The 16,727-nt window shown below is 59.1% G+C and overlaps 1 protein-coding gene across 2 annotated transcripts; it reads right to left on the reverse strand.

The window, feature by feature from the left end:
• Window positions 1-2,549: 2,549 nt before the first annotated feature.
• On the reverse strand, window positions 2,550-15,470 carry F10 (coagulation factor X). Of its 2 annotated transcripts, none has more exons than XM_027587996.2 (8): window positions 15,348-15,470; window positions 13,534-13,694; window positions 10,276-10,300; window positions 9,251-9,355; window positions 7,542-7,673; window positions 6,564-6,814; window positions 4,235-4,352; window positions 2,550-3,439 (listed from the first exon to the last, which is right to left on the reverse strand). In XM_027587996.2, the coding sequence occupies exons 1-8, from the start codon at window positions 15,415-15,417 to the stop codon at window positions 2,850-2,852; spliced, it is 1,452 nt and encodes a 483-aa protein (XP_027443797.2). In that variant the 5' UTR covers window positions 15,418-15,470; the 3' UTR covers window positions 2,550-2,849. The 2 variants fall into 2 exon arrangements, with proteins under 2 accessions (XP_027443797.2, XP_027443796.2); XM_027587995.2 differs by having other exon boundaries at window positions 2,561-3,439; window positions 9,242-9,355.
• Window positions 15,471-16,727: the final 1,257 nt, after the last annotated feature.

A 16,727-nucleotide genomic window follows, 5' to 3' on the forward strand; every position in this document is an offset into this window, starting at 1 on the left:
CGGGGCTGAGGGGCTGGTGTGCAGAGCAAGCTGGGTGGTGGCGGTTGTTGGGACAGGCTGTCAGCCCGCTGCTGGCTAGGCCCTGCGCGCCCGTGGCCCTCTGGGCGTCGCTCCAGGAGGACCCGCATTGCGTCACTAATGAGAGAGACGGGAGGGCCCGTGCAGGCAAGCTCGGGTCCATCTCACGCTGGAGAAATCCCCACCTGCCCCCATGGCCGCAGGAAAGGCCGAGTCCTCGGAGCAAAGTCTCCCCCAGGGCTCGGACGGTCAGGACAAGGAGGCCCAGGAGCAGCACCACGTGGCCGGCCCCGCCACCGCCAAGGACGCGCCTGCAAACACAGGCGTGAGGACGTGGGGCTGCTGAGAACGGCCACCGGCCCTACAACAGGGCACAGACGGGGACTTCATTGGATTGATTCAGTGTTTCACACCTCTTTGCCTCCCTGTCTTCCTGTCCGAGGCAAAGAGCTGAGGCCAGAGTGCCGGAGCCGGCAGGCCTCCCCGGAGTGAGGTCCCAGGAAACGGGCAGCGGTGCCCTGCCTGCAGCCCCCTGTGACAAGGCTCAGGCTGCCACATTGGCGGCTCTGGGCAGGGGATGCAGGCTGAGCCGACAGTCATCCGGAGCTCACCCGCCAGGAGGGCAGGGGGTCCCGACAACGACAAGCCCCACTGCTGGAAGGAGAGCGGATAAGGGGCAGCGTGATGGGGCCCCATCAGGGCGAGAAACCCGCGCCCGGCGAGCAGAGTCTATAGGGGCTCGGGCCGACCCCGCGGGCACAGAGGGCCGACCCCGTGGGCGGCGGCTGCCTGGAGCCCAGCGTGGAAGCCAGAGTGGCCGGAGGGATGCCCGAGGCAGCTCAGCAAGCGTTTCTGTAAAGGGACCTAGTGGACTACAGCCTGGGGCCTTGCGCCACGTGACCATTGGACCCAGGTGGCGTTTTGTAAGAACCAAGTGCGTTCTCCAACCCGAGAATCGCTCTCAACACCGCGGGGGGACCTCGCAGCCCATTCCGGGTCCAGCCACACGATCCCCACGCATGACGACTCCCAGGGTGATCTGCTCCAGAGAAAGCTACCTGTCCTGTCTGTGATGAAAAAGTCATTTCTGAGACTGAACATCCTACCTCTCGAGGACGTTCCCACCGGGGTTTGGTGTCCTCGGTGACCGGCCTCGACCAGCGATTCCTGTGGTGGCCCTAGCTGTGGGGCTGCCCCTGCACGGAGCCCCAGCCCACCGCCCTCCATGAGGCAGCTCCATCCCGCCACCGAACTCTGGCCTGGCCTGTGGAAGCCCCTCTGTGTTTGGGGGTGACTGTGACCCTTCACATTCAGTGGGCTCATTGGGATCGTCTTGCGACCTCTGCCTCTGTCTCAGGAGCAACGCTCACGCCCTGCCCTCTCCCCCTGTGGCTCCCAGGCCCCACCCCAGCCGCCACTGCCCGTGTCCCCGAGGGACCAGCCTGGTGGAGTGCCGTGTGCTCGAGGCTGTCCCCAGGCAGACAGCACCCCTCACGGGAGGTGAGTGGTGCGGGGCACGGGGGCGAGCAGGTGCGCCCCATCGTGCCCCAGCACCTCCTCCAGAACGTCAATGAACTGAGTCTACTTCTGGATGAGGGGATAAGTCGACCCGGGGAGGCAACGGGGCTCCCCTCGCTCTGTTCTGCCTCGGTCTCCCCCTCCGATGCACCCGGCAGCCCGGTCGCTGATCGGCGGCCAGCAGTGAGAGATGGGAGCCGTGGCAGTGAAGGCAGCTCTCGCCGGTGGGTCTTCCGCGAGTTCTCTGGGCCCCACACCACCTTCGACCTCCTGACCCGTGCAGGGCGTGCCGCCGCACAGGGAACAGAGGACCGCGGTCTGTGCCGCCGGGGCCCCTCTCTGGGAGGGCCTCTGACCCACGCGGCCCTCGGCTTTCTCTGCTTTCCTCAGCCCAGCTCTGGGAAACTGTGTCGCCATTCACAAAGATTTTCCTAACCTTGCAATATCTACTGTTTACAAAACACTCTGCCCAGCTTGTGACATTTGGGGGCGTCTTCATACTGGAACTTTGAAACTTTGCTTAGTGAAGTTACGCAAAACACAAACTGTGCAGGGCCATTTGGAAAACGCCCCGGCGGGTCTGGTCTGAGGTGACCCATTGTGTTTTCTAAAGCACTTTGCTTCTCATGGCCACTTAGTTGGGGGCCTGGAGCGCTGCGGACGGTGACGGGAAGGGCTTGCCGCGCCCCTCCCACAGCCCCACCCGGGCAACATGCACGCGCGGGGTCACTGAGGGGCCGCGTCCACACTGATTTAACGCTGGGGACTGGGGCAGCCAGCCCTGGGGGCGCAGGAGCTGCTCAGGGGGCGGCGGTGGCCCCGGCTGATTCCAGCATGAAGCCAGAAGAGAGAAGCAGCTAAGTCCACGCAAAAGTGTCCCTGCCCCTGAGAGGCTGTCGGAGAGCCTGCCCGTGAGGACGCGCTCCCACCCTGTCTCAGTGCTGGGACCCCTGCCCCACCCGATCCCTGCTCCCGAACCTAGTTACTCCAAGTGTCCTGAGCCACGTGGCAGCCTCGGGCACTCAAAACCGGAAGCCCCCACTGCACACAGGAACGGCCCATTGCGCGTTTGGTCATCCCGGGGGTCCAGATCCTACAAAGGACAGCGTTTCCCGAAGAAGCCCCGCATCCCGGCGAGGGAACGGCAGGCTCTAGTGTTGCAAAGGAAAATTCTCTAGGGCAGAGCCAGAGAAAACCAGGACAAGGGATCTGCCCAGACCTCGTCACCGCAGACGGGAGACCTGCTCCAGGCGCCGCCCGTGTGAGCACAAACGAGACACCAGCGGCTGCCAGGGGGTCTTGAGGGAATGACTTTAATGGGGGTGAGGCCTAGGGCCCCCCGCGGGCACTGGGGCCGTGGACCTGGCTTTCATGGATCTGTCAATCCACTTGAGGAAGTTGGTGACCTTGGTGTAGATCCCGTACTTCCCTTTCCGTGCACATCCTTCTCCCCAGCTGACGATACCGGTGACGAAGTAGGTGTCCTTGAACCGGGTGACGTGGGGGCCCCCGCTGTCCCCCTGGCAGGCGTCCTGGGGCTTTGAGTCGTAGCCGGCGCAGAACATGTTCTGGGTGATGCTGAAGCTGCTGGACAGCTTGCACGTGTTCCTGTCCACGTACGGCACCTCCATCATCTTGAGGGTGTTGGACGGGCGGCCCTTCTCGTGGGTCTTCCCGAAGCCGCTGACGATGCCCGTCTTCTGCGTCATGAGCGTGGACTCGGCCCAGTCCTTCTGGGGCAGGCAGGCGGGGGCCACGTTCACGCGGAAGGTGATGGGCGTCTTCAGCTTGATGACGGCGATGTCGAAGTCGTAGGTCTCCCTGACGAAGCGGTTGTGCTTGATGATCATCTCCACCTCGTGCGCCACCTCGTCGCCCTCCTCCTGCTCCGTGTCCCGCTCACCTGCAGAGCGGCGAGGACAGGGCGGGGGGCTCCGCTCAGGGTGGGCCGTGCGCTCACCTGCACGTTGCTGCTCAGAGCAGCTGTTACTGTGTTTGTATGAAGAAGTGGAATATGGTCACTAGAAAATCTGAAAAATGAAGGGAAGCATAAAGCAAGTAAAAGCGACCTCCAGTGTCGCTCCCCAGGGGCGACCGCCGGTCACACTTGATAACCGTGGCCAGCGCCTCAGGCAGGCATTTCCTGAGACTGTCACGTGGCGGGGTGCCGGCTCTGGACCCCGCGGTCGTTGGAGGGCGGCGCGGCCGGTCGGAACAGGGACGTGCTGTGTCAATTCTCAGGGAATGAAAACACAAACTCAAAATGTCTCATTAATACTCTTAAAATTGATTACACACTGAAATAATATTTTGGGTATACTGGACGATGAGATATTACTAAAATTAATTTCATCTGGGAACTTTAACACTATATCAGAGAGAACTAGCGATCACATGCGTGGCTGCATTTGTGGCTGGTAGAGAAGGACAGACATTACAAGATAATGTGACGGGCCGCCTCCGGGCTCAGACCGTTGAGGAGGAGCTCTGGAAGCCTTCCTGGAGGAAGGGACACTGAGGGGAGGCTCATGGCACCGGGCCTGGACTGGAGCACGTCAGGGAGAGCCCCCCGCTCCGTGACACCCCCCACCTGCGCCCCCAGGGTTCCGTTGTGTCAACCCGTGGTTCCAGCCAGCGGCTCTGAAGATAAGTGCCAGGGGGCCCTGCAGGGCGGCGGAGGGGTCGTGCCACCACTTACCTACCCTCACCGTGAATTTCTTGGCCTGTTGGAGACAGTGAGCCGCTGTGAGGATGTAGTACTCGCTCAGGATGGTGCCCCCGCAAAACCCCTCATTTTCCTCGTTGATGAGCAGAGCCTGCAAGGAGCACACCCGAGTCCGCCAGGTTGGGTCTGGCTTGGAGAAGAGGAGTGGGGGAGCTTTCCTCTCGGCCTCCGGGCCTGCGTCAGGGCCTCCCCATGCCGCCCTCCAGCCTGGAACCTGCAGACTGCTGCGAGTTCCAGGGGCCTTCAGCCACTGGCCTCCCTCACTGTGGGGCTCGCGGTGGGGCGGTGGCCCCTGCCCCTGCCCAGTTGCCCCCCAGCCCGTGCCCGGACCCCGCGCGGGTTTGGGCAGCTCCTGTGCACGGAGCAGCGCCCTGGCAGACTCAGCGGACGTTCGCCGAGGGCCCACTGCGTGCCGGCGAGGGTGCCCGGGGAGCCTTCAGCCGCGCTTCCCCTGGCTTTCTGCGCCTGGGCCGCAGGCTCCCAGGACACGAGCAGTCGCACACCCTCCAGAGCTCCCGTGGACCCACGGTTTTTGACGTGAGAAACCTTTGCTATGTGGCTATGAATTAGAGCCCAGACCAGGCAGGCGCCAGGCTTTGGGGACAACAGTTTCTGGTGTTGGGACAGGTGTGCCCCCGTTCAAGGGCAGTGTCCTTGGAATCCATGTGGGTCCCCCTGGGGGTGACCTTCTCCCCGCTGGGACTGGAGAGGGAGGGAGCTCGGGCAGTGCGCACGCACCACCCCTTCCCCCAGAGAGCGGGGCTCGCAAATCTGGAGAGGAGCCCTTCCTGCTTCTCCTGGAGAGTTCCACACCCTGCGAGCAAGTGGGTGGGAGTTCCTGGCTGGGGGCATATGCCCGTCAGTGGGACAGGGAACAACCTGAGGTTCTGAAAGAGCCCTTGAAGACCGTGTGACTGATCAGCTCCTAAGCCAGCTCGGGTGACCAGTGGCGGAGAGTCAGGCTCCCGTACCCGCATCCCACCTCTTCCTCCCAACACGGAGGGAGGCTAGGAGTCAGGAGTTCCCTGCACAGGACCCCGATGCCCGGGTGCATCCCCCCATCCTCTCTGCCTGCGACCAAAGCCACCACCATGCCACCCGGGGGCCGGGGGTGGGGGCAGCTCCTCTGGCTGCCCCCCCGCCGCGGCTGCCCCCCCCCCCGCCCCCGTGGCTGCATGTGCGAGTCACACACCCACTCCAGCGGGGTGGCTCGGGTGGGCTCGCCGCCCTTCCTGGATCTAGATGTGCACAGTTCAGGGGACAGAGCAGATCTCACGTCCTGCACTCCACGCCCAGGGCCACGTCGGACCCACAACAGTTCTCTGTGAATGCATGCTGCAGGCAAGGTGACTGCACCCTGAATCGCTCCTCCCTGGCCTCCTGATAATTCAGGCAAATGCACGCCCGTTGCGGAGCTTGGAGTGGGAGCAAGCTGAGCTCATTTCTAAAGGTTGTTGGAGTTTTGCTTGTAGGTGAAGCCATTTTGGCTTCTAAACCCTAAAGCCGGAGTTAGGATTGCCAGATAAGATAGAAGACCCCCAGGTCAACCTGAATCAGATAAATAGCAAACAGTTTTTAGTGTAAGTGTGTCCCCCGTAGTCTTCGGGACATATCCACATTAAAAATTGTTCATTGTTGGGCGCCTGGGTGGCTCAGTTGGTTAAGCGACTGCCTTTGGCTCAGGTCATGATCCCAGGGTCCCGGGATCGAGTCCTGCATCGGGCTCCCCGCTCGGCGGGAAGTCTGCTTCTCCCTCTGCCCCTCCCCCCTCTCCTGTGCTCTCTCTCTCTCTCTCTATCTCATTCTGTCTCTCAAATAAATAAATAAATAAAAATTGTTCATTGTTTATCTGAAGCTCAAAGCACAAGTCCTGTGTTGTTCTCTGCTACATCAGGCAACCTTAGTCCAAATCAACAAGGGAAGAGGGATTTTTTTTCCTTGGCAAACACATGGATGCACTCTTCTCTGAATTACTACCTGCCTTGTCAGGATTCACATTTTGGTCAAAAATCTTTTTACCAGATTAGAGAGGAAGCAAGGGGAGTGACTCTTTCTGCTGGTGGTCAGAAGAGCAAGCCAAGGGCTCGGCCGTGCAGGGCAGCGCCCCCCCTGCCGACTGAGCCTGCAGCCCGGCCGGTAGCCATGGCGGGACTACCTCTTCTTTCTGTCCTTCACGGGCACACAGATGGGGTTGGACGGGGAGCAGGGAGGGACAGGGCCCACTTGGCATCTCTGCACCGTCCGCCCCGGAGCAGCGGGGTGTGTCCGCCGCCTGCGCCACCCAGGCCCGCTCCCCAGTCACCTGCCAGGGACACTCGCCGTCTTTGCAGTTCTGCCCACCCACGATCCGGACCAGGCCTCTCACGTCCTCAGTGCTGGAGTCTGTCCCGTTGAAGGGCAGCAGGAGCATAGTGCTCTGGGTGGGAGGCAGGTCCCCAGGGTCGGACTGCTCCTGCATGCCGGCTTCGGCTTCCGAGGGGCCCTCGCCACTGTGAGCGGTCTCCGCCGACCTCTTCCGGCGCCCCGTCGTGGTTTTCCCGCAGGGGAAAGGCTCTGAAAGAATGGCCGGCTTCAGCAGAGCGAGAGCCTCCCTGCCCCACAGGCACAACTCTCCCGACCTGACCTGGGGCGGGGGGGGGAGAGTGGGGGGAACAGAGGGGACCGCCGAGAGCCCGGGTTACAGGACGGCCATTGTCACAAGGCAGGGAATGTGTCCAGCTTCTGGAATGCCCGAGACTCTCCACCCTGACCGGAGCTGTGGGTCAGGCAGGGGGCCAGGCTTTGAGGAGCACGTGGGGCCACCGTGAGTTAAGAGAGAGAGGAGTGGCCTCTCAGAAGCTCTGGTCCAGATGGGCCTGCAGCGGTGAGGACCCCCTGTGTAGGTCCCTTCACCGGGCCATGCCCTCTGGGAGCCTCCGGGCCAGACTGACGGCCCGGTTCTCATCACAGAGAAGGAAACTAAAGCCCATTGCTTGGGGCCTGCCCAACCTACTCATTCTTGGGGGTCCGTGGTGCCCCTTGCAGCTCCTGCACCCCCCCAAGTCTGTGGCCCCGATAGCCCATGCTGCCCTGCACCTGCTCCAACTTCCAGCCTTCCAGGGTGACAGGGCGTGCCACGGTCACAAGCATGTCGTGGCTACTCAGGGCTGGCCACGAGCCAGGCACTACCCTGTCTTCACCAGCACCCGGGGAGTTAGGCAGTCCTGCTGGCCCCAGTCCTCAGTTCCCAGAACCAGTGGGATGCTGGCGGGCCTGCCCACTCCGGCCCACGCACTCCTACCTGTGGAGATGCAGGACTTGCCGTTGTCTCCGAGGACGTACCCGCCGGCGCAGGAGCATACCACCGAGCTCTGCTCCTCCCTGCAGAACTGCTCACAGTCCCCATTGTCCACGCTGCAGAGCTTCCGCGTGGCTGCAGGACACGACAGACCGGGGAAACTGAGGCCGCACCTAGCCCGGAGGAGGGACGGCAGCACCAGGGGCCCATCCACGCACCCGCCAACCCCACCGGGGACCCGACAGCTGCAGCAGAGGGCCAGGAACACGTGGCCGATGCCTCTGAGCTGGGCCAAGCAAACAGGACAGGCACCCAGAGCAGGCGACAGGCTGGGGTCCACTCCTCTGTGTGTCCACACTGCTCCCGCCCCACCACTCCCCAGACCGCATGGGGACGGCATGGTGTCTGCAGCGCCCTGGGCGCCAGACTTCCAGAAAGTCCTGCAGAAAGCCCAGCACGCCCCCGGAGGGCCCTGGACGCTGGTGGGTCTCAAGTTCAGCCCTCAGAAGGGCACGCGGCCCTCCCCACAGCCGCAAGCCCTGAGTGCGGAGGCCGCATGCACGAGGACGGGCCCTGGGGCTAGGTGCTCAGGCACGGACGGGCCGCGTGGCCACGGGCCAGTCCACTGAGCCTGGAGGATCCCCCCAGAATAAAGGGGCCGGGATGCATCTCAGACACTGGGGTCCCGGCTCCGGTGCGGCAGCAGGAGGGACAGGCGGGGGCGTGTGCTGGACTCAGGCCACCTGGCACGGCACGGGACGCTTTTGACACGCAGAGGCCGTGGAGCTTCCGGCGGCTTCGAGGCTGGGCCGAGCACGTCCCCGCGGCGTGGCGGCTCTGACTAAGCCAGCACGCACACCACACCCAGTCCCCAGCTCACATCACTGAGGCCACCACGGCAATTTACGTTACATTCTGCATTTGGGTTTTGATGATGAAATGATTACAGTGAGAAGATCAACATTAGCGCAACTTTAGAAACGATGCATGGTGGCTCGGGGCTGAGCCACGCGGTGAGCCGCAGAGGCGGCTCTGGGCTTTGGGCGGCAGGATTCGCAGCTGACAGTCCCCGCGGGGACCAGCCCAAAAAATCCAAGCTAAGAGCGCACTCTGCAGACTACAAAGGAAGTTACCCGGGAGAAATGCGAAACTTCCTGTATCAGGGGGAAGCTGGCCTAATACAAATCTAATTTTATTAAACTAATCACCATATCAGGAAAACTCTCAGTGACTTCTCCATGTAGAATTCATTAAATATATCACAGTTTTGTAATTGGACAACCCCGGACGGTTTGGAATTGACATTCGCACTAACAGTTGTGAGTGGAGGGCGGTGACTCAGAGCCGCTGCCAGGACCGCAAAGAATTCCGTAGCCAGTGAGGGGGGGCGCCACCCCGGGAGAGAGACAGCCCGATTTCGTCTCTGCGTTATGGGCCCAGCACTCCACGAATATGCCACAAGCCTCTCAGAGGAAGAGACGTGGCTGCGTGTCTCTCACCGCACCCGAAAACCGAGCGGATTGTAGGAGACGTTGGGCTCTAACTTTACTGCATCTGCTGTCCCTACATGGCACAGCGTGCGGGAGCGCAGACTCAAAATCGGGAGGAACCCGAGACCGTTTCCCTGGGAGGTTTGGCTCCTTCCCTGGCCCCTGGCGTCAGGTGAGCCCGAGCTGAAGGGACACACCGGGAAGAGAACTCACAGAGCTCACAGTTTTTGCCTTCATATCCTTCCGAGCAGGTGCACGTGTACTCCCCGAGGCCATCTGCGCACTGGCCCTCATTCTGGCAAGGACTGCTCTCACACTGGTCGCCGTCTGCAGAGACAGGGTTTGGGAACCAAGCTGGCAGGCAGCTCCCATGGTGGTGGAAATGGCTTTGCTCTGTTGATCTTGGCACGTCTGTTCAGAGAGCTTGAATAAACCTGAAATTCTTCCTGTCTCCCTGTAAACATTTCTCCCATCTGGACCTCATTTTACCCCCACCTTTTGCCGCTCAGCGTACGTGATGCTCTTATCTAACTGGGCCATTGATAAGCTTTTCTATTTCTGCTGAGATGTTTGGCAGTGTGTTTTCAACAGAGTGAGGAGCTCTGGGCTCTGGGCTGGTGACCGTGCTGGACCAGCTGGGAGGTCAGAGGGCGGGGGATTCCCTGACACTTATTTCTAGGCTCAGCACTGACAAGACCCGTGTTTGGGGGCCTCGTCCCAGATGGTCTGGAGGTAAAACCAAAATGCAAACATTACTGTCCAGCACTAACATGGGACTTCACATTTCTTGGTGCATTTGGACAATCTAATTTAGAGACAGGTCCAATGGCCATTTTGAGAAATTTGAGAAGTGTTACCAGAATGAGACATGAGTCATGATTTATACCATTTCACAAGCTGCAAACATTCAATCTTCTTAGAAGACCTAATCTTTCAGACTCTATTCTTTGTTTCTACCTAATACCTTGGATTAAAAAAATTACCATAGAGCTTGGTACTCCTCAAGTGAGAGTGAACTAACTAAATCTACATTTAAGTAACAAAACCAGAATTGGCATAAAGTTACAAAAAATAATTTCACAATAACTATTATGAAAACACTCAGAGAGGAAAAGTCTTAGGTGAGTAAGAAATAAGCAGGAGTGGAAAGGAAATTCAGGAAGTAGTTTCAAACACTCAAATACAATCTCTCTCTATTTCAATGTCTGAATGAACCCCATTCAACATTAAAGTAGAAAACATCTCACCTCTGTATTTATTCCAGAATTCAGTCTAAAAGGGAAAGAAGATTTTAAAATACATTAGGGAAAAGACAGACATTTCACACAACCACCACGCTCTGCCTGAATAGGGTGCTTTCCCAAACGGAGGCCTTTCCTGGCGCACTTTGCTCTGGGGCTCCTCAGCCTAAGAGGGAAGTTTTCAGATCTGCTGTGTCTGTACAGATGGGACTTTGGTCATCCTAGATGCACCAGCTCTGTTGAATGTTGAAAACCTATTTTTAAGTTAATCACTGAGGAATGGATTATACCAGAAATGGTTTGCTCTGTTTGCTACACCCAAGCGGATCAATGAATGGTTTTGAGTTAAGATATCTGGGTCAAAGATTCAATAAGGGACCAGATGCTTGGTGAATAATCATGTTAAATTGAAAAAATGGTAATTGGTGATTAGGTTAAAACAGGGCACCAAAAGCCTATATTACACTAAAAAATAGTTCATGGTCTTAAAAATCACTTTTGCTGTGTTCCCTAGTTTGAACAGTGCACACCCGCCCCCAACTTCAGGTGCAACCTCAGGATGTGGTCTTAATGGAAACAGGGTGTGGGCAGTTGTGATTAAGGTTGGAGAGGAGGCCCCACGGGCTCAGGGCCGACCCTGAGTGCTCTCAGGAGAGACGGAAAGGGCACGAGAGCCACACGCGGAAGCGGAGCAGAGCCCGAGGGATGTGCCTACGAGGCAAGGAGGGCCCAGGGCCCCTGGCAGCGCCCGACACTCAGAGAGGGAGAGGCGTGGAGCTTGTTCTCCCGCAGACCTGCAAAAGGAACCTTTCCACTTTCACTGTTTGTGGGCCCTAATCCTGGGCGCCCAGGGAAGCTACACTTTCATAGGGACCGAGGTCGGAATGACTCGGCAGAACCTCAGGGCACGGTCTCTGTTGCTGCCCCCAGTGCACATCGTACTTCGTTAGTGGATAACTGAAAAGACTAAAGACAAACTAAAGAGAAGAGTAAAAGTCTCCCTGGGGCTCCTGGCGGCTCAGTCGGTCAAGCCCCAGACTCTTGATCTCAGCTCAGGTCTTGATCTCAGGGTCCTGAGTTCAAGGCCTGCGTTGAGCTCCATGTTTGGAGCCTACTTTAAAAAAATATATATATATAATTAAGAGTAAACGTCTTCCTAAGTTCCCATACCTCTGAAGCCTACAATTTTGCACATACTAAAAGCATAAGATAAAGTTTGGAATTTTCTGGAATGTTCTTCATGATGATTTGTAATTCTTGAAGTAACAGGAAGCATATATAACCCTGTACTAAACATTCCTTCCCCAGAGCTCTCTTCTTTGAGAAGGTTGTGTATCCTGGGCAGCGGTCCTCACCTGGACTCAAACAAGCCTCTATTCATTTTTTTTTTTTTTTAAGAAATTCTAAAGGGTTTGTACATTTTGTGTTGACACCTGCGAACACCTTGATTTGGACTTACGGCCTCCGGGACTGTGAGAGTGACTTCTGCTTGTTCTGTGGTGCTTTCCAGAAGCCTCAGGAAACTCAGACACTGTCTCTTTAAAATTTCAGTGAGAAAAGAATCACACAGCAAAAAACGACTATTTTGATGTACAATTCTGTGAAATCCAGCACATGCCCGCATTTGTGCCACCACGACCTCAGTCAAGACACAGAACAGCTCCAGCCCCCCGACATTCGCAGCCCATGGCAGCCGCACCCCCAGAGCCACAAATCTGCTCTTCGTCCCGGCCGAGACTTCGAAGCACCTCGCACAACCTGGGGAGACCAGCTCCTTCACTCGGCACGATGCCTCCGAAACTCACCCGAGTGCCTTGCGCACCAGCGGCTTGTCCCATTGCTGAGTGGAACACCGCCACTGTTGATCCAGGGGCCACCCAAACAAGGACACCTGCATCACTGCTAGTTTGGGGCTATGGTGACTGGACTTGTTATAGACATTCACACCCAGGTGTCCGTGTGAGCAGGATCTGTGCTCAGGAGTGGGGTTCGCGGGGTCAGAGGGCAACAGCGTTAGGAGACGCGATCCAGCAGAGTCCAGGCCGCTGCACCTGCCCGGCGCGGGTCCCGTCGGTGGTTTCCAGCCTGCAGGGAGGGGTCCGCACTTCCGTAAGGGCCCAGGAGGTCGTGAGTCTGCTGCGTGCACTTGCCAACGGGGCGTCCGCCCTTGTGACGGGTCTGTTCACGTCTTCCGATCCGTGTCGTCAGTCGGTCACTGATGCTCTTCGGCTGAGTGTGCGAGTTCCTCATGTATTCTGAATACAGATGCTTTGTTGGGTGTACAGTTGGCAAGCATTTTCTTAGTTAATAGCTTGTATCTTTATTCTTCAAGATTTTTCACAGAGCAAGTCTTAAATCTTGAGTAAAGTCTCATTTACCCGTGTTCTCTTTGATGGGTTGTGGTTTTGGTGTTGTGTCTAAGAAATTTTGCCTAATTCCATGTCATGACAATTTTCGCCCTGAAGTTTTATGTTTTACCTTTAGATCTATGATCATTTTGAGTTAATTTTTGTTCCGTCGTGAGGTTTAGGTCAAAGTTGACCTTTTCTGTATGGAGATAGGCAGTTGTCCCAATGCCATCAGTTGAAAAAGACAATTCTTCCTTCATTGAATTGTTTATGAGCCTTTGTCAGATAGCAATTGGCCATATTTTCATGGGTCAATCTATGCACTTTCTAGTCTATCCCATTGATTTCTGTATCTGTCCCTCTCCCAAAACACGCACTAAACGCCTCTGCGGTTCCTGTAGCTTCGTAGGGAGGCTTCAAGTCACGTAGAGTGATTCCTCTCCTTTCTCAGAGTTGTTTCAGCTACTCTGATTTCTTTGCTTTTCCATATTTCCACATTTAGAGTTGGCTTGTCTCTGACGGAATGTTTACTGGCAATGCATTAACTCTATAAGCGCAGCTCCTCAGGTGCCCACGTCAATTACGGCGGTGGTCGTGGATTTGGGCAAAACCCGCCGGCTCCGTGTCCCCGTGTGCGGCCCAGCCCAGGGAGGCATGGCTGAAGCCGTGAATCATTTTTTAAACGAACACCTTACCTTTTAGAGTTGATTTAACAATACCTCCGGACGGCCTCACGGCCCTCCTACCAGACAGGACCTCACGCTGTCCTCAGTCGCCCCCACTGCCCCCGCGGGACAGGTGGCGGAGGAGGACTGCCCTCTCCCCGCCCTGCACACACGGGGGGCCCGGGGCTGCTCTGTCTCAGCCTCCACCCTGGGGAGCCCCTGCTGCAGGGCGCCTGCGCACCGGCCCTTACCGTCTTGGCGGTGTCCTCAAAGACTTCGCGGGCCTCCTCGAAGGAGCACATCTCCTCCATACACTCTCTTTCCAGGTTCCCTTTCTTCATCTCTTCCAAAAACGAGTTCGCCCTGCGGACCCGCCCCAGGATGCTGCTGGCGCGCTCCGGGCTGAGGAACACTGGCGACAGGCAGGGACTTGTCGCCCAGAGGGCCTCAGCAGCGGCCTGCTCTCCCCCCGCAGGATCTGCTCACCCCTGCACTGCAAGAGGGCCCCTTCCTCGCACCTACCTCCCTCGTGACCCCATGAGTGACCAGGCTCCAGGTGCCCCCCAGCCCCCCTGCACGGCCTGCAGAGCTTCACACGGCTGCCCCAAACCCTCCCTCACCTCTCCCTGCCCTGGGGTCCTGGGACTGCCACCTCCTGGTCCCCCTACCTGCGCCCAGCCCACCACCCTTCCAGGGCTCAGCTCCCGTTAAGGGGGGAGACGCGGTGCCATTGTGAGAAAGCTTTTATCAAGTCCTAGGACACACACACACACACACACACACACACACACACACACACACACACAGCACTTTCAAGAAATAGTACTTACTACAACATTTCTACTTGTTTCTGTTCCATTTCACTTAAAAACCCACTGAACTGGTCTGTGACTCTCAAATGAGTCATGACCTGCCCGCTGAAATATCTTGGATCCAAGAGCCTCGGGACTCCTCGCTCGGGCTGTGCTGAGGCTGGGTCGCCCACGCTCTGCCAGCTGTCCACGGAGGCCCCGAGGCCCTTTCTCGCCCTGCACCCCGTCTGCCTTCTTTCCTGCCCTCACAGAGGCTCTTCCTGGTGGGCACCTGCGTCTTGAGCTCTGTCCTCCCCTCTCTGCAGGGCCGGTGGCCTGCCCTCCTCTCAGAGCGCCCACTCCCCATGTGCAGAGCCAGACACTGGACCCAGCAGCCAGGCAGCTGAGCTTCAGACGCAGCTCCAGCACCTGCTACTTAAAGCTGACAAAGGGGTCACTCGCTGTGTCTCAGAGTTGTGTGAGTTTGAGGCTGGGACACACTAGGTGCTCACTAAACCTTAGCTTCACTCCCGCTTCCGATTGCTCTCGCCTTCCAAGGCGACACCGAGCTCAAACTTGTCTGTGGATACCCCATCACCCCAAAGGTCTGCCGCGCTACCGAGCACGCAGGTAGCTCCGATCTTCTTCCCCCTTCTCACTTCCTACCGCCTCCTTGTCCCCCCACACCGGGTCCCTTCTGCCTGCCCCTCAGGCTCTGGCCCTCCTCTCCATCCAGGGCACGAAGAGCCCCCGGGATGCCGCTCCCCTGCCCTCTCCTCTGGCTTTGCTCTGCTTGCCCCCTTTCTGGGTCTCTTCTCTCTGGACAGCCTAGGGCCTGGAAGGTGCAGAGACCCCTCTCTGTCCAGCCTTGAACTGGGCACCCCCTCTCCTGACCAAGCCAGCCTGAGGGTGGAGGCACCAGCTTCCATCTCATTCTCTTTCCGCCACGGAAGCTCCTCTCTGCTGTGACCCCCCCGGGCCTCCCCCAGCTCGCTCTGGCCGCGGAGGGGGCACGTCTCTCTGTCTCTCTTGGTCTCTCCCTCTTCCTCTGTCCACGAGCTTCTGTGTGCGACTGCCGCTCCCCACCCACAAGGAGGGAGGCACGCCTGGCCCTGGGCTACCCTTGGCTGAGGCCACCAGGCCCGGCCATGTCACGGCACGGGACGGGCACCACTCTCCCCACTGTGGAGATTTGTGGCATCACCCTGACTCCCGCCGTCCCCCCTCCTCCCCAGGGGCCACCCCTGCAGTGTGCAGGGCGAGGGGGCACTTACCGCTGCCCCCCGGCAGCGGGAGTCCAGCCAGGGAGGCGCTGAGCAGGATGAGGCACAGTGGGCCCGCCATGGTGTGGCCAAGGACAGCGCGTCCGTCCCGCTGTGACAGGTCTCCGGGGCAAGGTTCAGTCACCCTGGCTCCAGGCGGCTGGTCGTCTTTCTCTTATCACTGCCTCCTGATTGGAGCCTGGGCGGCGAGGGGGCCGGGGGGCAGGTGACCGCGCGGGGCCATGGCCGCCCTGCCCCTGCAGCGCTGGGGAGGTCCTGGCGGGCCTCCTCCTCCTCAGCTACTGCGTCTGGAGGGGCACAGGGAGTGTTAGGGGACAATAAAAGCGTCATTTCATCGTTTCCAGATGTTCTGTCTGCTCTTGTTTCGTCCTCACGAGCGTGATGAGAGCCAAGGGTCGTTTCCTGTCTGTCCTCCAGGGGGAGAGCATCAGCCCACGGCCATCTGACGCACACGTGGGGCTCGAACCAGGACTGCAGGTAGCGGCGCGGCTTGGGGCCTCGGTCTCCAGGTGGTATCCGGCGGTGTGCGGAGCGCCACCGTCGCAGGGGGTCTTGTCCTGTGTTCTGCCTGCGCGTCAGGCTGGTAGCCCCCCCGAAGTCCAGAGGCTCCGGGAGGCAGGCGTGTCCCTCTGGGCCACAGGCTGCTGCACATACCTCTGGGAGCACTGCCCCTGCCCAGCGTGGCCCGTGCCGCCGGCTAGACGCGTCAGCCTGGGACCGGGAGGGGCTGCGCCCAGGCCGGCCCTCCCAGCCCCGGTGCTAAGCCATGGAGGCGCCTTGGAGGTGCACACGCAGGCCGGGGCCCAGCTCCACTGACCGGGCTTTGCCTCGCACACCCGACTGGGGAGGGGCTCGCAGTGCGTCTGCTTCCTTCGTACACCAAGGCCACTGGCAGTGGAGGGGAGACCGGCCACCCCGCGGCCCAGCCACAGCCCCTTCAGGGCAGGGAATTATAGAGGGCACACGGCCGGCTCGCTGCCCGCAGAATGTGGGATGCTCACCTGCTTGGCTTTCACCCCGGGGAGGTCCCAAAACCAGGGCTGTGTCCCCTCAGGACACACGACAGCACCAGGAAGAGCTCAGGTCTGTGCCAGTGGGAAGCAGCTCACCCCACGGTGGTCAGGCCAGGGAGGGAGGCATGAGGGCTGCGCGTTGGGTGCAGGGCCCCTTGTGGGGGGCAGAGACAGAGACAGGGACAGAGAGGGAGAGAGACAGGGACAGAGAGAGACAGAGACAGGGACAGGGACAGAGACAGAGACAGGGACAGAGATACTGCACCGTGCGCCACAGCGCCCACCACAGCTGACGCGTTCTGCATGTGGTGAGTGGCCACCAACGCCCACGGACGCCCAGCCTCACTGTGTCTGTTTG

This window comes from Zalophus californianus, chromosome 3, assembly GCF_009762305.2.
Source record: "Zalophus californianus isolate mZalCal1 chromosome 3, mZalCal1.pri.v2, whole genome shotgun sequence".
In the NCBI taxonomy this organism is placed as follows: domain Eukaryota; kingdom Metazoa; phylum Chordata; class Mammalia; order Carnivora; family Otariidae; genus Zalophus; species Zalophus californianus.

Coding starts and splice junctions, on each gene's coding strand:
- F10 (XM_027587995.2), bottom strand. CDS start 15,417: ATGGCGGGCCCACTGTGCCTCATCCTGCTCAGCGCCTCCCTGGCTGGA. Junction 13,695..15,347: donor CCCGCTGCCGGGGGGCAGCG/GTAAGTGCCCCC, acceptor GCCTGTCGCCAG/TGTTCCTCAGCCCGGAGCGC. Junction 4,353..6,563: donor ACGGCGAGTGTCCCTGGCAG/GTGACTGGGGAG, acceptor TGCTCCTTGCAG/GCTCTGCTCATCAACGAGGA.